Source organism: Mytilus edulis, chromosome 7 (assembly GCF_963676685.1).
Source record: "Mytilus edulis chromosome 7, xbMytEdul2.2, whole genome shotgun sequence".
NCBI classification, from domain to species: Eukaryota; Metazoa; Mollusca; class Bivalvia; order Mytilida; family Mytilidae; genus Mytilus; species Mytilus edulis.
The window spans coordinates 1813010-1840877 of NC_092350.1; the positions used below are offsets into that span (position 1 = coordinate 1813010).

The 27868-nt window shown below is 32.1% G+C and overlaps 2 protein-coding genes across 2 annotated transcripts; both read left to right on the top strand.

Moving 5' to 3' along the window:
- Positions 1-22: 22 nt before the first annotated feature.
- LOC139529715 (uncharacterized) lies at positions 23-10435 on the top strand. The gene is made up of 6 exons (XM_071325570.1): positions 23-159; positions 978-1000; positions 5344-5549; positions 6313-6403; positions 8730-8862; positions 10088-10435. Exons 1-6 carry the CDS (start codon positions 83-85, stop codon positions 10410-10412), a joined length of 855 nt encoding a protein of 284 aa, XP_071181671.1. The 5' UTR covers positions 23-82; the 3' UTR covers positions 10413-10435.
- Positions 10436-15807: 5372 nt separating this feature from the next.
- Positions 15808-26277, top strand: LOC139529716 (forkhead box protein I1c-like). Its single transcript, XM_071325572.1, has 7 exons — positions 15808-16443; positions 17321-18178; positions 19677-19719; positions 20476-20665; positions 22198-22373; positions 23058-23184; positions 23703-26277. Exons 2-7 carry the CDS (start codon positions 17349-17351, stop codon positions 23804-23806), a joined length of 1470 nt encoding a protein of 489 aa, XP_071181673.1. The 5' UTR covers positions 15808-16443; positions 17321-17348; the 3' UTR covers positions 23807-26277.
- The last annotated feature ends 1591 nt before the right edge of the window (positions 26278-27868 follow it).

Here is a 27868-nt window from a genome sequence, read left to right on the forward strand (position 1 = left end):
CTCGTAGTAATTTTAATGGTATAAAAATGCAAATCGGTCCTTACTGACAAGGGGGATCACTCTAGATTTTCAGAACTACAACATGTCTAATTCGATGTTCAGAAAACTGCAGAAAGAAATAGATAAAGAGACATGTCAACCAACGAATCGTTATTTAAAGTATTTTATTTTCTAACTTCGTTAAAAAACGAAAAATAAAACGTCAAAACACGAGAACACGTGAAAAAAAGTCCAAAAACGTTGCACGAAAATAACCTTTTTACCATGTCCTACCATCCTCTCTAAACATGCTAAATAATTGAAATCTTACTGGTGTGACCCAAAAAACGACTAAGTTTGCCACTTCAAGGGCACTTGATGATTCTATTGCAATATTGATGCCAAATACTGACCCTAAAACATTCCTTTTCAGATGATGGTGCATGTTCCAAATTTTTGGCCTTTTTGATGTTTTGTTAGGCAGCAACCATTTGATTTTATGGGGGGGGGGGGGGGGATATGGTTTTTTTTGGAAAAAAAAGTTTGTTTCCAGTTTTTGGAGAAAAAAATAATTTGTCTTTGATTCTGAGAAAAAAAAATTGTTTGTTTCACCCTCAGCTGCCACTATATGTAATGCTAAAATTGAAAGAAAAAAAATTGTTTTCGACTTGTTGCGAAAAAAATAGATTGTTTTTCGCCGCAGGCGAAAAAAAAGTTTGTACAGAAAAAAAAACCATAGCCCCCCCCAGAAAATCAAATGGTTGCTGCCTTATACTCTATATATCCAGTATTATTGATTTCTCCTAAAAAAAATCAATCGTATAATTCCACAAAGATGTAGATTTATTTACAACTTTTTTTGAACTATGGACAGCTGTATAGACTGTCCATTGATCTCTTGAAGTCTCTTGTATATTTTTGTATTTATGTTGCTGTCTCACTAGTTGTTTTATTTATATATCACTACCGATATTTACTTTGTTATTTATTTATTTCAGATACAAAGTAGTAGAGAGTCAAGGTAAGATCAAATAAAAGTTAAAGTTGGATAGAAAGAGTAAATGTTAATCGTAGGTCTTGTAGGCTATATGATTAGGCGATAACTGTATTGTATTTTAAGCTCTGACGGCGTCAATTGGTGATTTGATGGTTGCAAATTAAGTTTACTTGCATTTGCGACCATCTAATCCCTTATTGATGCCGTCAAAGCTTAATTTACAATATTGTTATCTCCTTTTTAATGAAACTGATAATTAGTGATGTTGTCCAATCAAAATGAACGTAACAAAAGATGCTGCATTAGAATGATAAATGTATCTGCTATATTTATTGGTACTATTGTCCAAGTCTTAAAGGGAAACTTCGCAAAAAAATCAAAAATTGATATTATGTCCATTCTGTATAAAAATTCTCAAATTTATAGATATTAAAGTTTTATTCCGCTAGATAAGAGATCACCATCGATTTTAAATTTTGAGTATCAATTCTCTGCATTCCGCCATTTTGTCATCTTCTACGATCAAAAATCACGATATGTCTATAAACCACAAAGGACCAATACTACAGTAACCGATGTAGTCGTAATTGCGTGTCGATATCTTGTCAATCGTACGGTTGTTTTATCTGACTAACTAACTTGATACGGAAAATGTTCTTATTTTTTTTTTTAAATAACCATAGTCTGTTATTTTTAAACTGTTAATATTGGACTTAATTAAAAAGTCAAAGTTCAAATCATAAATAAGTGTTCCGTGAAAATTGTTTTCGAAAATGTAATTCGTTCATAATTCTTTAAAGTAATAAACTTTATTCAAATAAATTCGGATCTTCCCTCATCTGATCACCAGCATGGCTTAAGGTATTACTCCCAAAGGTATTGTGAGGGGTGTGAGGTGACACGTCCAGGTATTCAAGCGATTTCCTGTCGGGCTTGCAAGTTCATGCATCGTTTCACTTCTGTAGGTATTGATCGGTGTACACGGCCGATAACTTATAACTTTCCATTTTGAACTATCAGGTTTATAATATACATCTACATCTCTGTCTTGCGTGTCCGAAAGTGATATAATATACTAGTCATTACTTAACTCATACGCTTGTTTATAAATAACATTTCTGGTGTAAAGAATATTATTTATAAAAATATAAATAATACATAAAAAAAAGATTTGAAGAAATAAAAATCTATTTACATATTTTTTCTAAGGGTTAATTTAGGAAAATGTAATATAAACTCGTTGTCAATAGTAAAGGACAGATTGGAACATACCAGAAATATTGATTTAAAAAATGTACGCATTTGACGACGATTCGTTTATACGCCTGGATAGAAAGTTACGGAACTATAGCGCAATTTAAATTATCTACATGTATACATTGAACATAAGAAAGAAACATACATTTTGTGTAAATTGGGGTAAAAGTTTTGTAAATAGACTAGTCCACGTATGCCAACAGTATGTAATCAACGAATTCGATAGACTATTGTATACCAAAAAAAGAAGAAGAAGAACGAACTATACAAATCAGTTGAAAAAGGCTTAACTCATCAGATGGATAAAAATACAAATACTATAAATACAATTGGAAGTTTTCGTTTTTGCAATTTGAGAGTAAATGATGTATCAAACGTTCAAGAATACGCATGTAATATGTGTCACTGGATAAAAAAAAAATATCGTCAACACCTACTTCCGTATGGGACTTCCCCTTTCAGTGACCTGCAAATTTAACAGATGATACACTTTCTAAGATTTATATGTCCAACAACGACCCACTGCTCTACATGTGTTACTAACAGCCTAAGATAGCAATTCTTTTGTTAGGTCAATTCTCTTTCGTACAATACCAGAAAACATGGAAAATAAGTTCTTTAAATTTTGACTCTGGAATTAATACCATTTTTTCGTGCGACAAACTTTATTTCTGGCGATGAGCAGACATGGGCGGAAAACAATAAAAAGATAGGTTTAATATTTGTTCATTCATTTAACATGTATAATATGAATATCATTTAGTACACTTCGGTCTATACAAATGCAGAATATACCATGATGGTTTGCCTTCGTCAAAAGATATAAGAGATCTGACAAATAGATTATCACTTCGATATTGCAAGACACCCATTTATAACTTTGCACTTTTGCATACCAAACTTTCGCAAAAAGATAAGTCATTTGATTAAATAAGAAGTTGTGGTTTGTTTACTTGGGAGACACTTGTAAGGCAAAATAGTGTCAAAGGCGAGGGTTGCTAAGGATATCTTGATTTCGGGAACTTTCTGCAGCTTCCATTTTATGGAGCTCTTCTTCGGTATACTCTGGCTCTAGTGCGTACCCAAATTGACCATACTCGTCAAAATCTGCCTCTCTTGACCGGACTGGAACCACTGTTAGTACTATCAACCTCTTTTTTTTTTTTACTATCAACCTCCGAACAAGACATTTTTAGTTACGATTTTATGATTAATTTTGGGACAATATATACACTGTCCTATAGAAACAAGCACGCACAAATCATGAGAGAAATATATGTGAGTGAAAGTTAATTGAATTAGCAAAGTTAATATCCTTTGGTCTCGAATGTATGTTAACTAATTAATGTGTTTTTATAGGCTAGCTCAAATCCTCATCCAAATAATATAATCTATATGTAATAATCCCATCCTACCACACCAAGATTTAATGCCGAGCGGTAGACATATTTAAGGTACTAATTAAGTATAATTAAATGAACAATAGATAAAAATAATTAATTATAAATGTGCAAAGATTTAAAAACATTTTTTTTTCTTTATTCGTACAATTATATTCCGCTTCGGTAGAGTTATCTTCAGATAGTTTCAGATATTAATTAATACATGGGTTTCAAAAGTCTAAATGTAAGTGTTCTCGTACATTTTTTTTGCCTAATAAAGACAATCAAAATGATTTGGTAAAGCTATTTCTAATTTCTAAGTTCCCCTTTTTTTTATGAGACTTAAATCAAGGACAAGAGGTGTATATCATTTTATTCTGACACATGAATTAAGTTTCCCGTCTTTAACCGAAAACTGTTTATTTCTTATTAAATTAATTTATTTGAATTCAAATAAATAATAGCACCAAATATAATTAAATAATTCCACGGCGATCTATTTTTATTTGTCACCTGTATTTTTAATGTGTGTATTAAAAATGCTCCCTTGTTTTATAATTCACTGATCCAAATAGACAGTCACACCTGGCAAGGTGTGCCCTAGAGGCGTGGTTAAATACCGAAGTGCAAATAACAATTTACCTTTAAACAAGCCATCTACGAGTATTGCCACAGAACCGTGAATACACACATCGTATAAACCTAGTCATAGCAGAGATAGTAAAAGGTCAATAAGAGTACACCAACATATTGTCTTTACAGATTATTGTACTTTAATTTGTTCACCTTATCAGTCCGAAAATGCATTAATTAAAAATAATTTTATAACTTTTTGTGTTGTCAAAAAAAAATAATTCGAATATTTACGTTTTAAAACATAGAAAATTTATCTCATGAATGTGTACAATTGCACGTCTGTGCGTTTTATCTTCTTATTATCGGCTGGTTATTAGATAAAGCATAAGTCATCGGCGCGCTTACGATTACGTTAAAATATGATTAAAAACCAAGACTTTTAATGATTGTATTTTAAATCCCGGCATGCAAAAACCAGGAGAAAACGTCACAACCTACAGGAAGTAGTTAATATTTTTTCATTAATTATTGACTTTCTCCTTTATTACTGCACATTTAGCGATAAAACTTTGTGAATATATATATTATGTCATTATGAACATATTTAAACCATAAGAAAAAAATCGCGAATTTTCCCTTTAAAAGGGTTAAAACAATACAACCATGTTCAAGGTAAGATTTTTGAACACTTTAGTCATAAAAAACAGGGCAACATAAAACATAAAAAACAGGGCAACATAAAACATAAAAAAAACATGAATTCATGTGGACTTTTTAATCTGTCAGATTTACCCTTTTTATCAGGGAAAATCTGTAGTATGTTTTTCATTTAACCTCTCTTAGAACACATAGAAGAAACAGGATAGTAAAGAAAGTGTTACAATAAGAAATGCTGTTGATCCATTATTATTCATTGTGGGGCTTAGGTGGCCTACTGGTCTAAGTAGTTAAATTACAGTATCACTAGCCCGTCAACATTGAGGCAATGTGAGTTCAAATCCTGTATGTGGCATTTGTATTTGAGTTGACTGCAATGTTAATTGTCTAGGATTGACAGTTGTTTGGTGTTCTCTAGGCACTATGGCTTCCTCCACCAAAAATAAAAATTATGTTTATTAAAACTACCTACCAAATGGTTTATGCTTTTTTTAGATCTGAAAGTTCAGGACCCAATGACAGCATGTCAGTATTGTGGAAGTGATTATACGCCATCACAACGGAGAGTTAGAGTCAAGTCAAAGGTCAAGCTAAACAAGAAACTTGTAGTATTGTTACGAAAGTATGAAAAAGATCCAAACAGCCTTGGGAAGTTCCAGTCTAACTTAGTTCAGACATATTTAAACAGTTGTAATACACTGGTAAGTAAAAAAGGTCATAACTGACCTTATCCCTACAGTGGTACAAAAGGGTTTCTCATATGAATAGGACTTTTAAAATTGAAGATGTTGTATGATTTGCTAATGAGACAACTCTCCACATTAGACTAAATGCAGAAATAACAACTATAGGTCAATGTACAGCCTTCAACAATGAGCAAAGTCCATACCTCATAGTCAGCTATAATAGGCCCCGAAATGACAAAAGTAAAACAATTCAAACCAGAAAAATAACGCCCTGAATAAGGTTAAAAAAAATGAATGAAAAACAAATATGTAACACATCAAGTCATCAACACACCACAAGTTATTTTTGGCCTATTGCGTTTTAAAGACATCATGTGAATGTCACGCATCTACTTTCTACAACAATTATTGTCAACTAGAAAAGTACTACCACACATTCAGTCCTTCAATGTGTGAAATCTTTTGGATAAACAATCTTAGAGAAGTAGCTCAAGTCAAATGGAGAATGGAAATGGGGAAGGTGTCAAAAAGACAACAACCTGACCAAAGAGATAAAAACAGCCGAAGTCCACCCATAGGTCTTCAATACAGCGAGAAAATTCAACTTCTAGAGGCTTGAACATATAGAACACCAGAAACTCACAAAAAATAAATTGCTGCAAAGTTAGCTAGAAAGGGCTAAATGTGAAATAAAGTATCTGTGAAAATAAGTTGTCATGTGTACTGTACTCTATTAAATTACAGGTTGTCATGTGTACTGTACTCTATTAAATTACAGGTTGTCATGTGCAATGTGTGTACAAAGAAAACAAAGTTTCCATGTTTAAGGAGAGCAGATTTAATACAACAAAAAGTTAAAGAACAACAAAGTAAGTATAAAATAAACTAAAGGGGAAAAAATAAACTGTGGATTCATTATTATTCATAAAAATCCTAATTTTCCTGGATTTAGTGGTAATCTGGGAATCATGAGTTCTAATGTCCAACAAATTACACATTTTCTATAAGGAGTATATGTAGACTGACAAAACCACAAAATAATAATATCCTTGAAAATGCAAGTTTTTCTTAATCCACAAACAGTGGTACCAATGAAAATAATAAAATCCACAGTAGATATTTGTATATATAAACAATAGTGATATACATTTGATGCATCATATAACAATAATTAAATTTTGGATGTAACACGTCTTCTGATTGGCTGAAATCGTTTTGTTTATCATATCATAAACACAATTTTTCAACGTTTTTTCATGATTTACGCTGGTTTAAAATGGAATTTAGAATTGAATTATACGAAGTAAGTCTATTCGAAATAACATAAAAAGTGTGGTGCACACTGTTAAATATCCCGCTATGCACGTTATTCAGTGTGCACCATATTTTTAGCTCACCTGGCCCAAAGGGCCAAGTGAGCTTTTCTCATCACTTGGCGTCCGTCGTCCGTCGTCGTCTTCATCGTCCGTCGTTAGCTTTTACAAAAATCTTCTCCTCTGAAACTACTGGGCCAATTTTTACCAAACTTGGCCACAATCATCATTGGGGTATCTAGTTTTAAAAATTGTGTCCGGTGACCCGGCCAACCAACCAAGATGGCCGCCATGGCTAAAAATAGAACATAGGGGTAAAATGCAGTTTTTGGCTTATAACTCAAAAACCGAAGCATTTAGAGCAAATCTGACCGGGGTAAAATTGTTAATCAGGTCAAAATCTATCTGCCCTGAAATTTTGAGATGAATCGGACTACCCGTTGATAGGTTGCTGCCCCTGAATTGGTCATTTTAAGGAAATTTTGCCGTTTTTGGTTATTATCTTGAATATTATCATAGATAGAGATAAACTGTTTACAGCAAAAATGTTCAGTAAAGTAAGATCTACAAATAAGTCAACAGGACCAAAATGGTCTGTTGACCCCTTTAGGAGTTATTGCCCTTTATAGTCAATTTTTAACCATTTTTCGTAAATCTTAGTTATCTTTTACAAAAATCTTAGTTATCTTTTACAAAAATCTTCTCCTCTGAAACCACTGGACCAAATTAAACCAAACTTGGCCACAATCATCATTCGGGTATCTAGTTTAAAAATTGTGTCCAGTGACCTGGCCAACTAACCAAGATGGCTGCCATGGCTAAAAATAGAACATAGGGGTAAAATGCAGTTTTTGGCTTATCACTCAAAAACCAAAGCATTTAGAGCAAATCTGACATGGGGGTAAAATTGTTTATCAGGTCAAGATCTATCTGCCCTGAAATTTTGAGATGAATCGGACAACCCGTTGATAGGTTGCTGCCACTGAATTGGTAATTTTAAGGAAATTTTGCTGTTTTTGATTATTATCTTGAATATTATTATAGATAGAGATAAATTGTAAACAGCAAAAATGTTCAGCAAACATGGCAAAGTAAGATCTACAAATAAGTCAACATGACCAAAATGGTCTGTTGACCCCTTTAGGAGTTATTGCCCTTTATAGTCAATTTTTAACCATTTTTCGTAAATCTTAGTTATCTTTTACCAAAATCTTCTCCTCTGAAACTACTGGGCCAAATTAAACCAAACTTGGCCACAATCATCATTTGGGTATCTAGTTTAGTTTATGTTATAATTTCTTCACAGACAGAAAAAACATATCGGTCATTCCTTAAAGAAAATATGAATTATTCCTGTATGAAAGTCACATTTAATAACTGTTAACTAAAATCACAGTTGAAACCAGTTGGGAAATATAGAAAGAAAATATTTGGCAATGACTGAAATATCAATTTAGCTTCATCCTAGATAATGTGATACATCTGTAGATCTCAGGTTATCTGGAGAATTTTTGTGGTATATGTACTGCTGTGTGACTATTAAATCCAGATTGATGACTAAATTTATACTCTTATTCTGATTCACAAGTTTTCTATGCCTCATTTATGGACATTATGTTTTTCAGTCTATTCGACCATCTGTTTGTCCCTCTGTCTGTCCTGATAGTGCGAGAGGGGCATCTGTGTACTAAGGAAATATTCTTGTTTAGTTCAAAATTGTTAAAATGTTAAACACCATTAGAGGAAATGTTTTCTGCAATTGACTTATAAATACATTTGGAAATAAGTTTGCATATTTTTCAAAATAATTGTTATATACATCAGTGAGTGGAATATTTCATATCTGTGGTCAGATAACATATATATTGAAATCTTTCAACAGGTTTACAGAATAAGGGTATCATAGAACCAGAGAAGAAATCAAAAAAGAAGAAAAAGAGGAGGAAGAAAGAAAGAGAGGAAGCACTTAACCAGAAACAACAATCTCTGCATTCTGATTCTGTTGATATAGAAAGGTATTTTATGAATAAAAGGAGATTTGTGTATGTAGCTCACTGAGTCAGCAACTCAATGATACAAAAAGAAGATATTTACACAGTGGCGGATCCAGGGGGGGGTGGGGGGGGGGGGGGTTCCGGGGGTTGGAACCCCCCTTTTTTTTGGCCGATCAATGCATTTGAATGAGAGCATATAGTTGGAACCCCCCTTTACTCTGGGTTGGGAACCCCCCCTTTTTAAAATGGCTGGATCTGCCACTGTTTACAGGTAAACATACATTATTCAAACATTAATCTGTCAATATTTAATGCACAGATTCAGAGTATTAAAAAAGTTTGGAATAAAAAATAACATTAATTATCAAAGATTTGTTCTAAAGTTTTTGTTCCCAAAATGACAATAAAAAACCAAAACAACACAAAACTGAAATAAAATTTAAATAAACCAATGGATAGGTTTGTAACGTTGGACAGACAATTAAATAAACCAATGGATAGGTTTGTAACTTTGGACAGACAATTAAATAAACCAATGGATAGGTTTGTAACGTTGGACAGACAATTAAATAAACCAATGGATAGGTTTGTAACTTTGGACAGACAATTAAATAAACCAATGGATAGGTTTGTAACGTTGGACAGACAATTAGATAAACCAATGGATAGGTTTGTAACTTTGGACAGACAATTAAATAAACCAATGGATAGGTTTGTAACGTTGGACAGACAATTAAATAAACCAATGGATAGATTTGTAACGTTGGACAGACAATTAAATAAACCAATGGATAGGTTTGTAACGTTGGACAGACAATTAAATAAACCAATGGATAGGTTTGTAACGTTGGACAGACAATTAAATAAACCAATGGATAGGTTTGTAACGTTGGACAGACAATTAAATAAACCAATGGATAGGTTTGCAACGTTGGACAGACAATTAAATAAACCAATGGATAGGTTTGTAACTTTGGACAGACAATTGATTTAGATTTCAAAAGATCAACCCCTTTATTTTATATTGATTTGTGGAACAACAAACAGAACATTGGAGAATATGCAATAAATCTACAATGACATTGTTAAATAAAACAAAAATAATTTGTACAATTAAAACAATAAGTAAAAGATATGTGTTATTATGACAAAAATTTTCATGAAGAATTGTTTTTTGTAGAAATTGTGCAATGAACATTTAATCAATATTTTGTGCTATACTCATATGATGATTTGTCTTTTTTAGACAGGAAATAGGAATAACATCTGAACAACCAGGAACCAGTTCTCATACACATTTAAAGAATATTATAGACACTGCTACTGATCAGAGAACATTGTCCAGGTTACCAGATTCACGTAAATTACCCATTGTAACAACAAATAAACAATCTGTAACAAAGACACCAGATATACAGGGTTATAAAAGAACAAGTACTGTGGTCAATTCTACAAAAAGTGCAAAAAAGAGGAAAGCTAAAAATATAAACCAACAGCTGAGTCAAATTTTAGCGAATGAAAAATCAGAGACGAAGACGGGAAACTTAATGGATTTTTTATCTAGCTTATAATAAATGCAATCAGTTTCTTTTAATTGAGTTTCCTTAACTTATTTCTTGTAGTAAAGTGAAAACCCTGTCGTGTAAGAACACCCTCAGATTCAACCATCACTTTTATGGAGTCCTTAGGGTGACCTTTATATATACAAATAGCTCAGTTTTATTGTTGCTAATACAACCCAAAGTTGCAAATGTTTAAGAATGGGTATATATAATCTTTTGTTTCAATAAAAACAGTTTGTTGATAGAAATGTGTGAAGCAGATACAAAACAGAAATGTCTGTAATGGAAGCAGTTTCATTGATGCAAAGCTTAAATGTAACAAAAAGAGATTTGCTTTCATCATTTTTGGTGGTAACAGAAGGAAATATGAACACAATATCTCATGAAATTAGGGGTTAAGTTTTAATTTTGGTTATTATGTCTTTACCTTAAGCACTGGGAGACATACTGCTCAAGTTGTATTTCTTCTCTTGCTTTTAATAAGCTCGTTTATTGGACATATTATGGTAATTGGTTGTCTGTCTGTTGCCAACATGTCACCATTAATTCAAAAACACTTTAACCAATTTGCATAAAACTTTGGGGAAACATTCATATATTTGTGTAAATACCACAGTCATATCCATTCAGCCGTGTAAATACCACAGTCACACCCATTCAGCTGTGTGAAAACCACAGTCATATCCATTCAGCCGTGTAAATACCACAGTCACACCCATTCAGCTGTGTAAATACCAGTTACACCCATTCAGCTGTGTAAATACCACAATCACATCAATTCATTTGTGTGAATACCACAGTCACATCCATTCAGCTCTGTGTAAATACCACAGTCACATCCATTCAGCTGTGTAAATACCACAGTCACATCCATTCAGCTGTGTGAATACCACAGTCACATCCATTCAGCTCTGTGTAAATACAACAGTCACATCCATTTAGCTGTGTAAATACCACAGTCACATCCATTCAGTTGTGTGATTACTACGGTCACATCTATTCAGCTGTGAAAATACCACAGTCACACCCATTCAGCTGTGTAAATACCAGTTACACCCATTCAACTGTGTAAATACCACAGTCACATCAATTCATTTGTGTGAATACCACAGTCACATCCATTCAGCTCTGTGTAAATACCACAGTCACATCCATTCAGCTATGTTAATACCACAGTCACATCAATTCAGCTGTGTAAATATCACAGTTATATCCATTCAGCTTTGTGAATACCACAGTCACATTCATTTAGCTGTGTGAATACCACATTCACATCCATTCAGCTGTGTGAATACAACAGTCACATCCATTCAACTGTGTGAATACCGTAGTCTCATCCATTCAGCTCTGTGTAAATACCACAGTCTCATCCATTCAGTTGTGTGAATACCACAGTCACATCCAGTCAGCTGTGTGAATACCACAGTCACATCCATTCAGTTGTTTTAATACCAGTCACATCCATTCAGCTGTGTGAATACCACATCACATCCATTCAGTTGTGTGAATACCACAGTCACATCCATTTAGTTGTGTGAATACCACAGTCACATCCATTCAGCTGTGTGAATACCAGTCACATCCATTTAATTGTGTGAATACCACAGTCACATCCAGTCAGCTGTGTGAATACCACAGTCACATCAATTGAGTTGTGTGAATACCACAATCACATCCATTCAGCTGTGTGAATACCACAGTCACATCCATTCAGTTGTTTTAATACCTGAGTCACATCCATTCAGCTGTGTGAATACCACAGTCACATCCATTCAGTTGTTTTAATACCACAGTCACATCCATTCAGCTGTGTGAATACCACAGTTATATCCATTCAGTTGTGTGAATACCTGAGTCACATCCATTCAGTTGTTTTAATACCAGTCACATCCATTCAGCTGTGTGAATACCACAGTCACATCCATTCAGTTGTTTTAATACCAGTCACATCCATTCAGCTGTGTGAATACCACAGTCACATTCGTTCAGTTGTGTGAATACCACAGTCACATCCAGTCAGCTGTGTATACCACAGTCACATCCATGCAGCTGTGTGAATACCACAGTCGCATCCGTTCAGCTGTGTGAATACCACAGTCACATCCATTCAGTTGTTTTAATACCAGTCACATCCATTCAGCTGTGTGAATACCACAGTCGCATCCGTTCAGCTGTGTGAATACCACAGTCGCATCCATTCAGTTGTTTTAATACCAGTCACATCCATTCAGCTGTGTGAATACCACAGTCACATCCATTCAGCTCTGTGAAAATACCACAGTCACATCCATTTAGTTGTGTGAATACCACAGTCACATCCATTTAGTTGTGTGAATACCAGTCACATGAATTCAATAGTTTTAATACCACATCACATCCATTCAGTTGTGTGAATACTACAGTCACATCCATTCAGCTGTGTGAATATCACAGTCACATCCATTCAGCTGTGTAAATACCACAGTCACATCCAGTCAGCTGTGTATACCACAGTCACATCCATGCAGCTGTGTGAATACCACAGTCGCATCCGTTCAGCTGTGTGAATACCACAGTCACATCCATTCAGTTGTTTTAATACCAGTCACATCCATTCAGCTGTGTGAATACCACAGTCACATCCATTCAGCTCTGTGTAAATACCACAGTCACATCCATTTAGCTGTGTGAATACCACAGTCACATCCATTTAGTTGTGTGAATACCAGTCACATGAATTCAATAGTTTTAATACCACATCACATCCATGCAGTTGTGTGAATACTACAGTCACATCCATTCAGCTGTGTGAATATCACAGTCACATCCATTCAGCTGTGTAAATACCACAGTCACATCCAGTCAGCTGTGTATACCACAGTCACATCCATGCAGCTGTGTGAATACCACAGTCGCATCCGTTCAGCTGTGTGAATACCACAGTCACATCCATTCAGTTGTTTTAATACCAGTCACATCCATTCAGCTGTGTGAATACCACAGTCACATCCATTCAGCTCTGTGTAAATACCACAGTCACATCCATTTAGCTGTGTGAATATCACAGTCACATCCATTCAGCTGTGTAAATATCACAGTTATATCCATTCAGCTGTGTGAATACCACAGTCACATCCGTTCAGCTGTGTAAATACCACAGTCACATCCATTCAGTTGTCTGAATACCACATTCACATCCATTCAGTTGTGTGAATACCTGAGTCACATCCATTCAGTTGTTTGAATACCACAGTCACATTCATTCAGCTCTGTGAATACCACAGTCACATCCATGCAGCTGTGTGAATACCACAGTCACATCCATTCAGTTGTGTGAATACCACAGTTATATCCATTCAGTTGTGTGAATACCTGAGTCACATCCATTCAGTTGTGTGAATACCTGAGTCACATTCATTCAGCTCTGTGAATACCACAGTCACATCCATTCAGTTGTCTGAATACCACAGTCACATCCATTCAGCTGTGTGAATACCACATCACATCCATTCAGTTGTGTGAATACCACAGTCACATCCATTCAGCTTTGTGAATACCACAGTCACCTCCATTCAGCTGTGTGAATACCACAGTCACATCCATTCAGTTGTGAATACAACAGTCACATCCATTTCTGTCCCTGAACAGGGGTCATAACAGGAACCCTTTTGTTGGTAGTTAGATGCTTTAACCACTACACCACGGCTCATGATTCAGTGATTATAGTTAAGTTTTTGTTTTTTATCTGTTTTTTTTTCTAAAACTGTATGTAATAGGTCCTCTTTAAATGGTGAATGGTATGATTGTAAGGTGCAGATGTCCAACTGGCAGGTGTCATCTGACCTAGACCTTATTTTCATGGTTCAGTGGGTATTGTTATGTTTTTGTGTTTTGGTCTGTTTTTCTTATACTGTAAGCAATAGGTCAACTTTATTTGGTGTATGGAAATATTTTACGATGTACATGTCAGTCTGGCATGTTTTGTTTGATGTTGACCTCATTTTTGTGGCTCAATGTTGAGTTTTTGTTTTGTAGTCTTATACTATTACCAATATGTCAATAATGTCTGGTGTATAACATGATTGCAAGTGTGTATGTCTGTCTGGCAATTATCATCTGACCATTACCTTATTCTCATTTTTCATTGGTCAAATGTAAATTTTTCGACCCTTTGTTGTTAAGAATAAGGTCATGGTCATATTATAATTGCCAGACAGACATATACACTTGCAATCATGTTATACACCACACATTGTTGACTTATTGGTCAATCTCAAGTTTTCCTGGTTAAATTTTAAAAAAACCTAGATACTATCAGAAACATATATACATATGTATGTCTCTGATACTATATATGCAAAAGTCAACTATATTTAAAGCATGTAATGATTATAAGTTGTACATGTTTGTCTGGCAAGGTTCTTCTTGTTAAGTTTTCCTGGTTAAGTGGTTTATAGATATATAAAGATGTGGTATGGGTGCCAATGAGACAACTCTCCAAGTTTATTTCTTAGATGTGCAATACTCACTGTTCAACCATAAAGCATATTTGATGTATGTTATGATGGTAAGGTGTACATGTTGACCTCATTTTAGTTAATGTGATAGTTGAAGTAAAGCTTTATGTTTAGGTCTACTATCAACATAATAGCAATGGTTAGTAAAGAAGGTGAGACATTTCAGTGTAAATTATTGCACTCTTGTTAAAAGAAAGTGGAATTTCATTCCATCTTTTAAACTTTAACTCAGAGTGAATATTGATATTTTTTCTGGACTTTTGCTAAAACATGATGTTCCCAGGTTGAAACACCCTTTTCTGTAAAAGTTGATTTCATTTAAAAAGTTAAAAAGATTTTGAGTGATCTTATTGTTTTGGTTTCAAAATGGAAACCCCAAAAGTTACAAATACAATATTAATGTATTATGGAAATTAAATCAATCATTTATTTTTGAACCACTGGAATATGACAGTTGTTATCAATTCGTTTGATGGGTTTGAACTTTTGATTTTGCCATTTGATTGGGGACTTAACTTTTTGAATTTTCCTTGGAGTTCAGTATAGTATTTTTGTAATTTTACTTTTTTCATATATGGTCTTGGATATAACACTGCTTTTCAGATTGTTCTCCGTTATTTAGTACTCAAGTCCAGAATTTAAATTTTGACATAAGGCACAAATGGTAAAATAATGATTAAAGATTTATATTTATTGTTCAAGAAATGCTATTCTTTCTATTTATAATTCAATTTAAGTTCATAAAAAAAATATGAAGTTTTATGTTAATTTCAACAGTAGAGAAATAAGTGATTTTGTAAGTCAAAGCATAAATATATCTTAAAAGCAACAATATCATTTCACATAATACAGAGACATATAATATAATTTTTATTGTACCCATTTCACTCATTTTCAAATATTTATCAATAGAAATATGTCTGGTCACTCTTTAATTGATACAAGTAATTCTGACACAAATCAACAGTCATTATGATATTTATTCAATGTCACTTTGCAAGTTTTACTAATCTGATCAGAACTACTCAGCCGTTAATTATATCATGAATGAGCTGTCATAATTATTCCCCACGAGGAGCCTTTTTAGTTATATTTTACAAATAGTATTCATTCGCACTACAAAATATAGTCCAGTGCAGTCCTTTTTTTCAAATCGGATTTTGTTTATCGCTAAGATAACAGCAAAAGTAAATGTATGCTTTGATTTTGAATATTTGTAAACATTTGGTAACGTTGCCATTGTTTTCGCACGGTAATTGATGCACAAGCACCTGCTCCGTCGATGATTAATTTTCCATATTTGGGACATTGTGGCTAGGGTTTCCATGGATTAACCAATCAGATTGTAGCGATTTAAAATTTTCTCATAAAGAACAACCAATCAAAGCTGAGTAATTTGAATCTATTACTGTTCTTTGTCCAGTGGGTTGAACGTGGATCCGACATTTTTTTCACCTGTGCCTATTACTTCCTGGATTTTTGCATGTTTTTGGGAAATACTGGAATACACAACTAAAGACTAAAAGTGACAGTTATCAAGTCAGGTAATACTTTCACATAATTTCATAATTTTTGCATTATTGTATTCGATGAAATGTTAATTTGGAGCTCAGCCAATATTTTTACTACATGACCTAAATATTTACAACCACAAAAAAAAATGTCTACCGCTCATTCCATTCAAATTTTGCATGAAAGTGGTTATATTTTGAAACTAAAACAACAAAGTGAAATAATTTTAACATTGTCTATGTAATGTTACACATAATACACAATGTGTTAATAGTAATTCTTCCACTGTCATTATCAAAAAATACAAATTACAATGATACATGTGTATTTGTTGAAACCAGAAAGATAAAAATAGTGCCAATATTCAAATCAGATTATTTATGGAATTTGCAAACCAAATATTTTCGAACCTGTAAAAGTGACGAAGTGTTGGAATTGTAGAAACTGGTTTGTATTTCTAAAGTTGTTTTCTGTTTTGTTCAGTATTTTTGTTCGTCCATGGGCATGTACAATTGATAGTTTGTGTATTATCCTCAGGATTTTTATTTTCCCCTATTAGCAGGTTGATAAATGCAACTTCTACATGTACTTTGCTATTTTCTAATAAGCATGATAAGTGATAGGACACTGACAATATAAAGATCTTCACAGGTTTTCATCATGATTTTGTAACCTTGATGTGGTCTATAAATTTTAGGTTTATTTCATCATGTTCATTATAATATCAAATTGAAATTCTGGAATAAATTTATTTTTAATAACTTTTAATTCAAAATTGTATTACATAGAATTTGAACATGCACATTGTTTGTCCTTTTGAGAAACTTATATATTGAATTTATATATAAACTCATCATAGATACATGATCTTTATTTCGTTTGTTAAATTATAATGTCTTGTCTTTGTAGAAATTCTGTTGAGAATACATTAGCCAGAATGATGGCGAGTATGCCCTACCCTAATGTGAATGACATGGATTTTCTGGATTCAGTTTCTTTGGACAATGATCTTCAAAAGGAGATGGAAAAAATTCTCCAAGGATCAGACAAATTTACTTTTGATAACTATCTTTCATCGGGTACTGGAACTGAAAGTAGCAATCATGGTTTTAATTTTGACACTAGTGCTACAATAGATGAATGGATACAAAACTTTCAGTGTGAAGATGTCACAAAATTCAATCAAAATTTATTGGACAACTCATTTGAAATAGAAAACAATAACCCAAATTTGTTAGTTAATCCACAGAATGTGCTACAACAGACATTTGTTCGACCTTTCAGAAGGGTCGCACAACCAGAAGCAGTAACAGTTAAAGTGGAAGCAACTGAAGACGATGTTGTAGTGCAACAAGTGCAAAACGCTCATTTTCAACAGCCGTCAACTCAATCAGACAATGTACGAAGTTTTGTAAAGATTCAACCCGCAGGATCACAACGTAACTTCACGCTATCACATTCAAATGTTAATATAAACAATAACACGATTACACATGTGCAGAATTTCAAACAACAAGAAGGTTCGCCATCTCAAAGATCTCCCGTCCTTGTCAAGCATTTACATAATGGAATTAGTACGACACAACCAAATAATTTCTCATATTCATCATCCAGTGGTCAAAATATTCCAAATGTGCCAAATTCTAGTGACATTGTTGACAAAGTCTTCCCCAAACCTGTTTATTCCTATAGCTGTCTGATCTCTATGGCGCTGAAGAATAGTAAGAATGGAAGTTTACCTGTTAGTGAAATCTACAACTTCATGATGTAAGTATTGTCTTTTACATATTTTGGTGAGTTTTTACCGAGTCCATTTTACAATCTTTGATATTATTTTGCCAATCATGTACATAAACTTGTAACACGTCATATCCAAAAATGGACATCAACATTTATTAATGTTGTTTTAGGGGTGCTTTTTAAAAAAAAGTCCCTTGGTCTGCAGATTATCTTGTTACATGTAACATGTAATACCATCAATATTGAACAGTACAACACAATTTGAAATTTTTCTCCAAGAAAATAGTTGTTTAAACTATAATTACAAGTAGACAGGATGCAAATGAACTTTGGTACCACTATAGGTGAACTTTTGTGGGGTTTATCCAGTTTTAAATGCACACATAATCACAAATCTACCTTTATAATTGAGACCACAAAGTTGAATACACAATAATAAACCTACAGTCTCTTGAATACATATATGGGTTTTGATATAAATTTCAGTTTAAACCATTATTTTAATGATAGTTTACTTCTCTTTAAAATTTCATGAATGCATGTCTTTAATTTTAACCTGTTATATTCGTTACATACTGTACATGTAGAATATAAATTATTTATTTAACAATTATAATTCAACAATATTTGAATAATATAAGATTTGAATTTTACATAAGGGGGATGGATGCATGACCATGAATTAATTTTCAATTTGTACTTTAGGGTCATTAATAATAAGCATGTGAACGAATTTTCCATATGAGTAATTCTGTGGAATGTCATTATATACATGTAATAAACTTCTGTTGCTGTCAAAGTGTGACAGGTTACTAACAATTTAACTAGATTATCTCTGTAATCTAATTAACACTTGACAGTTTTATAATACATTGTTTATTGGATTGTTATGGTCTACTGCTCAAGACAGGTGGATTAAACGTATTATAATCCCTTAATTAAATTGATTATATTCAATCAAAATATTTATAATATGAACTGAAAAAACAAATTTAAAATATTATGGGAAAATATTAATTATTTCATTTCTTACATGCACTAACAATTTTTATGTAGAAAACAATGTATGAGAAAGAATTAGTGCTTACTCATGGAAACACAGATAAGACCATGAGCTATAAAAATAATCTGAATAAAGTGTATGTTCATTTACATGTTATATTGGTTGTAATAATAATAAAAATAGGTTATGATGTTCAAATGTACTCCAATGCAATGTTTTCTTTAATACTCTGCATTGATTCTTAATTTCAAGGTTATACAGAAACATTAGTGACTTAGTTTATAATTGCTGAGGAAAAAGCATAGTTCCTTTCTTATGACACATATTTTTTTCTGTTTATAAATCACCTCTTCATCAATTGAAAATGGTTAAACAACAATTCTTAATATAAATTTCCCCACATTAATTTCTATACTTGGTTCATTATTCTTCACATGCTTTAAACACCTGCCTATTTGCATGGCCTTCTATTTGTTTTTGTAAAATAGTCGGATAATTAATATGATTTATTATAATTTTCAGAACCCATTTCCCATACTTTAAGACAGCCCCTGATGGTTGGAAGGTAAGTCTATTCAGAAGTCAATTAACATGTAGAACAGGTGTAATAAACATTTGAATTGATTGGTCAATCATTGTCACATGGTTAGCTTTTAAACTACAGGTGCAAATTTCAAAAATCACATTGTCATTTTATCATTCATTGTATTGTGTAAAATTACTCATTGGAACACAGTGTAGTAAAAAGTATTAGCTTACTACACAAAGGATTTGATAAATAAAGTTTATTTATAGATTTAGTCAGATTATTTATATATACTATTGGGGCCCCCCTAAGGGGGTTCCCAAGGTCACAAATAAGCTTAACTTAACATTGTGGGAAATTATTATTATGATTATTCTCAAGTGAAGATTATAACAAATCAAATATTAAGTTTTATCTTTATTGTGTGTAAACATATTTAGTTTCTTACTTAACAAAACAAACGAAACATAATATAGCAATGAAATGGCAATTTTATTATGATAGCAAAATTTATACTTCTGTCCTTAATTTAAATGACTGTCTGTAAAGGAGTCAATATCTTAAATATGTTTCATAATTTTAATATAAATTAAATCTTATGAAATGCCAATTTACAAAATAGTAACAGAGTGTTGATAAATCAAACAAACCTGGGACTATTATAAAAATGATTCAGACTGAGATTTAATATTTGTAGAAAATACGAGACAAGAATAGATAACTTATTATAACTAATTCACATATGTTGTGCTTGATAAAAAAATTATTAAAAGCCTGTAATTTATTTTGTTTCAGAATTCTGTACGCCACAATTTGTCCCTTAATAAGTGCTTTGCTAAAGTTGATACCCCCAAGTTAAATGGGAATGCCAAGAAAGGATGTTTGTGGGCCCTGAATCCAGAGAAGATTGAAAAGATGGAAGATGAAATAGCTAAACATAGAAAGAAGGATTTGGAAGCCATTAAACTAAGCATGTCAATGCCTGGTATGTATTATACACATAAACATAGAAAGAAGGATTTGGAAGCCATTAAACTAAGCATGTCAATGCCTGGTATGTATTATACACATAAACATAGAAAGAAGGATTTAGAAGCCATTAAACTAAGCATGTCAATGCCTGGTATGTATTATACACATAAACATAGAAAGAAGGATTTGGAAGCCATTAAACTAAGCATGTCAATGCCTGGTATGTATTATACACATAATTTTCTCGCTGAGTTGAAGACTCACTGGTCTCATCCTTAATTAACAGTTTGGCTGCAAACTAAATTTAGTATAGAATATTTTTTTTTCATAAATATATATATTTAATGTTTGAAACATGATAATATTTCCTGTGAATTTAATATTAATTGGTCTTATTATAATTAAGTATTATGTAGACAAGAGTGTTAGATATTTTACACTTCAAACAGTTTTAAGATAGACATCAAAGAGAATGTATTGATCTGATTAACTGATTAGATATGCCTAAAGGGATATAACTCTTGCTGGACAAAGAACATAATTCTCCTTGGTATGTTGTAATTAATGAGGGTTTAATTGATAGGTAAATATGTCCTTTGATGTACATGTAAACATGATAATTGTTTTATGATAACATGAAAATACTGTTATTATTTTATTGATAATTTTAATTTTGTATCAGATAATTTTGGTCTAGATTTTGTTTTAAAATTCCATGTTATATTTTCAAATGTGAAAAATAAAAATAAGTTATAAAAGTTAAAATAGCTATTTTCCTTTCAAAGAAATTAAAGATGTGTGAAAAAGATATATAAAAAACTGCTATTTCCCACAAAATTAAGGTACTTTATAGCCTAGCAAAATACATAAATTGAATCAAATGATATGATTTAAAAGAAAACTTTATTTTTCTGGATCAATTATTTCCCACTTAGTATTCCCCACTGGTAGCCCCATTTAATCAGGACAGGTATAACAATGGTAGTACAACTGACAGATGGAGTTTGACACTTCTTAGATAAAGATAATACAAAAGTTTTCATTGGACAAAGCCTTTGTTTACATTATTTCACAGGTTTTCAAGGGACAAGTGTCAGGCTTGAATGTAAATATTTACATGTATTCTTTCTTTCAATAAATATTGTATCAGCAGAATTCAAGGAGATAAAAGTTTTTTATTCTTTATAATTTTATCATATCAGTAACAAAGAATAGAACTTACCCTTTACACCCCCTTTCATTTTCATGTATATTTTTTTTTATTCAAACACTGGAGATAAATTATGTTATTCTCTTTCCAATTTTCAATTTTATATAATTTCTAAAAGTAAAATTGTATGACTAAGAATATGTTTTGTTTTGCCCAAGAAAATGTTGAGAAATTGTGTATTATCAACATTGAAGATTATAGACTTTGTTTAACTTCTGTTTGGTTCAGTGAAAAGTTACCAATTGTAATTTTTTTCTCTTCTTTAGTAGATCGTAGAATATATTCTAAGAGGCTGGACCTTATACAAGTAAAATAAAAGTCTTTTTATTTTGTAGAAAAATTAGAATTAATAGAAGCCGGTAAAGCTGGTCCTGTTGGTGGAGATCCACCCAGTCCACGGTGTTCAACGCCTCACACGCCTAAAGAAACAGCTGAATACCTGATCAATGACCTACCCACAATAGACAGCGGTATGCAAATGGACCACTCTCTAACAGATATCAGTCTACAGGTAAGGCAACAAGTTACTCACATACAAATAAAGAGATATGGTATAATTGCCAATGAGACAACTATCCACCCCAATTCAAATAAAGTGAATGTTAGTCAATAATGCAACCTTCAACAATGAGAAAAATCCCTACCGTATGGTTGACTATAAAAGTCCAAAACATAAGAATATTCAATTGAGAAAACCATCTTTAGCATTGGTTTGCTTGAAAATAGTTTGTGATTCACCAGGTGTAAGAATTCATGGTAATTCTGACCAGATCAAGTTGCTAAGTGCGTGACCTTCCATGTGCTCTTGAGTTCTGGATTTCACATGTTCTGGCCTAGGTCCTATCACACTAGAGTGAGGGTAACATTGGCATTTGTTACCTCTCTACTAAGCTGACAACACTTGGGAAAAGAGCAAGAAATGCCAACTCTTTGTGTCAGGATTATTACAAGATGACATTCTTGTTAGATAGCACCAAACACATTTCGACCATAGTTTGGGACCCCAAAGGATTGATATGTTTTAAATTTATTTTTGCATCTATATATAGACATATAACAAAAACACCAATAAAGTACATAATGACAGTGGTAATGGGATAGAAATTATAACTAATTGTATTCAAAGATAAAGTTGATGTTATTATCCTCTTATTAGCTTTGTACATGTATATGATGACTATATTTTATATTTCAGAATGGACTTTGGGACGACTCTGGGGAAATCAATGTTGTAGATTTACCAATGACCACACCGACACTTTCTAATGGTCATGTGACTCTGTCAGCGTCCACCGCTACCATTCCCGTAAAGATATCATTAGGTAAGAATTTGGAATATATTATGAATTAAATTGGCTACATTCAAATTCAAAGGATTTATTGACTGATATTCTTAAGTTGGCAAATGAATGAGGTAAGGAATGTTGTATTCTATCCATTAAGATTGCATATGGTTTTGAACGATATACTTAAGTGTTGTTAAAAAAAATGTCGATGTAGATTTCATACAATTGTGAAGGGAGTAATTGGTCACTTTTGCCATTCTAGAGTTATGCCCCTTTACAAATGGAAAATTGCTGAATTTTTCGTTTTTGTTCTTTTAGTTATGTTTGCCTCGACCAAATGTGAAGACACTTGAACATAATGAGCAGGGGCTTAATCTGTGTCCCATGGACTAATTCCAAATTTATTTAGATAATAGTTGAACATTCTTTCTTGATGCCAATGTTCTATCATTATTCAATATATTTTACACACCAGGCTTATATTGTTAAGTTTATAATGTGGCTTTGTTTTCACTTGCCTCTTGCCATACTCATCATTTGTACTTTTATTTTAGCCAATGGTGCTGTATATCAGGGGAACTTTGCCTGTACAGCGTCACCGATGACATCAGGGAATTCATCACAAATACCGTCCTACGTGTTATCAGCACAAATCTAGTCACCATAAAGTGTTCATACAACCATTCCATGTTAACCAAGGGAGCAGTCATTGTATACAACGAACTTATTGTTGATTTTAAATTGTTATTTTATAGATGACTGTGTAACTCAAAGGTTAAAGTTGAACTTCTTCTTTGATATGTTATTAATTGTTAAAGACAATTTGAATGCTAAAGTCTGTAAAATATTTATGTAGTGAATAAATCAGTCCTTTATGGTCTGCATAACTTTCAGTTAAGATAAAGATTAGCATATATTTAAAATGGCTTATTTTGTTTTTTTTCTGTGGTTGCTTTATTATTAAAAAAACAACTTATTCACCAGTTAGGACAGGTCATACTTGCAAATTTATGTAATATAATGGGGGAAACTGTTACACCAACTTCTGATTTTTGTAAAATTTAGAAATTCAAACTAATGCCAATCAGTTAATTTTAAGAATACAACTTAATATTCCAAATTTTTTTTCAAGTGGCATTTTTCACAAGTATAAAAACGCCACATCAAGAAAACAAGATAATGTTTATTCACAATCTGTTACAGCAATTAAAGAAAGATTTTCCATTTAACTATTATTTCATCATTTACTTAGCACAAAGTATCCATTAAGGATGTATTATACTTGATCTCAATATGACCTTCTAGTGAAGTTTTGTTTAGGCTGTGTATATATTGCTTAAAAAAATACAAATATTCAGCACTAACTTAGGCTTGCTTTAACTTTATATATTTCTCTGCAGAAATTCTGTAATGTGCTCATAGGTGTAGATTTATACATCTAAGGTTACTAAAGAAAAGGGAAAATATCTTAAGTTCATAAATAAAATTTTGAACAACCATTTTAATTCACTTGCTGTTTATATTGCTACATGTATCTGTAAAAAGCTCATTTAGCTTTCACAGTTATCTCCCTTGAGTGAATGTTGTATATTTTTTTATATTTTTTATATTTATTGAAATATCAGAATAGCTCTCACCAGGCAGCTTACACCTATAGTGTTATTACTAGATATATATGTCCAGGGTTCACCTCTGTTGGGTTAAAACCCTGTAAATGGGGCTTATTTTTGGGGTTCATTACCATAACTTGTGTTATAAATAGCAGTAGATAAGAGATTGGGATATATCTGTTTCCTTTGCTCATGTAAAATATGCTTCCTTTACATCCAAGAAAATACTTTTTACATATTATTTAATATAAATTCAATTAACTCAGATGAATCTAAGTAGCTTTTATCACATATTCCTTTTTTATCGTTACCTGTTTTCCTAAAAATTCAACTTTTTGTAATTTATTTATTTTGTTTTAAAAGTGATACATAAAACTTTATAAGAAGCTGGTCTGTAGATCTTTAAGATGAGCCATTCATCATTGGAGATCCTATTGAATATTTCCTAAATATATTTTTGGTTATTGAATACATTCGTCAGAATAAGGTAGCATTACCAAGGGGGACTTCATAAGTGCCTTAACCCATAGAATGCATTTTTCACTGAACCATACGACCATACAATTCATAACAATGGATCTCATTTTAGTATACACAATATTATAGGGCAAATTATCTATAAAGTGTTAATGTTGTTAATGATGTATATATTTAGTCGATTTTCCGTGTAAATGTTTGTAAAATATTCTTTTTTACATCTCTTAGTCAGGTGATAGACGTGTTCAGTACCGGCAGTGTTCAGTCAAACTTTTGTATACATGTATATACTTTGATAGATGTTCATATACATAAAAAATCTTGTAATTAGAAGATTTTAGATTTGTTTTATGTGATTTATATAATTGAACATGCAGGAATTCATGTTGTCCAGATACTAGTTTTAAACTTAGCAGTACAATGATTTCTGATACAACAATTCATTCATATTAAAATTGTCATGATTGTGATCTATAGGGTATTAAACCATCAGAAATGTCAATAAAATTTGTTTTGGCTTTTAATTTTGAATTTGAAAACATTTTTGTCCAAATTTATATCTTGATTTGGTGTAAATTATTGGTAAATAACATGTTGACCCTTAAAATTTTTGTCGTTATGTATTGAAAAACTACATAGAGAAATTTTTCTAATTTGATATTTTAAACAACTGCAGTGCCAGATAATTTTGAATAAATGTCGGAATAAATTCTAGGGGAAACAATCAAATTCTAAAAACTTAAAAATAGTAATTTTCAAACACAAGTATAAACATGTGTGAATGTTGAAGAAATTTAAACTATTTTCTATATCATTAGCTTAGATAATTGTTGAAAATAATGGTGCAACATTGTAATAATTAATTGCAATTGTTTAAAGTGAATTCTGGGAATTCATTACAATTATTATTACAATTATATTAATATTATTATCGCCCTTCAAGGAGCTAAATTTTATTTTAAAACTAGCTATGGTATGTACGGGGTGTAGAATGGTTGAATCTGCTTTCTTAACGTCTGTCTACCTGTTCTACTGAAAACCTCTTTGGGTTATCTCCCCTTAAAAAATTAATTGCAGAGTATTTAGCATATTGGCCTTTTAGGCATTAACTATTATAACTGTTGTAAAATTTGTTATTATTAAGCAAAAGTTGTAAATAACATGAAAATAGTCTTAAAATAACTGATCTTGATAAAAGTAGATTTTTGTGTTAAAACCAAGATGTAAGAAGACTTTTTGTTAATTTTCTTCACAATATTTCTGTCAATTTTGCAAGCTTGATGTGGACGGGAGATAGAAGGACTTAAACATGTGCAGTGTGATCTATTTTTAGATATTAGTTGTATGATGTGTATATCTGCTACAGAATTATTGTTTTTTTAGGTGTATAACTGGTACAGAATTTATAGTGTTTTTAATTTTGTAAATATTTATGATGAACAAAACAACTAATAGTGCTTGTTCTTATATATATACATCTTGTCCAAACATTTCTGTTGAAACTACATCCACCTGGTATAAACTTATATTCAAAATATTTAACCGACCTGTTGAAATTTAAAATTTCATCAGCTTCATTTGGTGTACAGTTTCTAAAACTGAATTACATGATAAATAATTTTCTAAAAGTAAGAAATATTTGATATTTTGCATATATAGTATTGAATTATTTGTTAAGTAATGATTGATTTACTTTCAGTGCAATTTGCTGTTCTGACTTTTCTAAGTAATGTTTGGAGATGATTTTTTCCGACTTTTCTAAGTAATGTTTGGAGATGATTTTTCACAATGCAGCTGATTATTTGCCATTGAATTTATGTGTTCAGTATAAATGACTTTTTACTGAAGATTGTTAGAATATGTGTGTGAACTTATTAAAAATGTTTGGACTACATTAATGTTTTGTTTTTATTAGACCATTTCTATGTCGTCATTACCAATCAACTTTATTCAATAAGTCAGTTATGATATATAGATATAAAAAGATGTGGTATCAGATAACTTTCAATCCAAGTCATTATTTGTAAAAGTATTCCATAATTTGTCAAAGTACAGTCTTCAACATGGAGCCTTGGCTCACGCTGAACAGCAAGCTATAAACGGCCCATTAAAGGACTAGTGTAATAAAACCATAAAAAGGGAAAAATCTAATCTATATAAAAATGAGAAACAAGAAGTACTTATGAACCACATCAACAAACAAAAACTACTAAACATCCGATCAATTTTTAATGTCATTCTAGAGTTTTGCCCCTTTACATACTGAAAATTTAATTTCGTGGTTCACCTCTTAACCACAAAATCTGCAAAAATTGGTATCCTACGAATAATTATTAATCCACTGTATGTCCATTGTCCTTGATTTAATTTTCAAGGTTCAGCAAGAGCTTGAAAAAGCTAGAGGCTCTAGAGAGCCTGTGTCGCTCACCTTGGTCTATTTGCATATTAAAGGCATACGATACAGTTATATAGGCTATTTTTTACCTGATTAAATCAAATATTTAACAAAAAATATACCTTCATGTGCTACTTTTTGAGTGAAATGAGGTCGAAATTTTGTGTATTTGCTCAAAATTTGGATTTGTTTTCCTTTTCGAAAGAAAGACGTAACTTTTTTGTTTTAAAAGATAAAC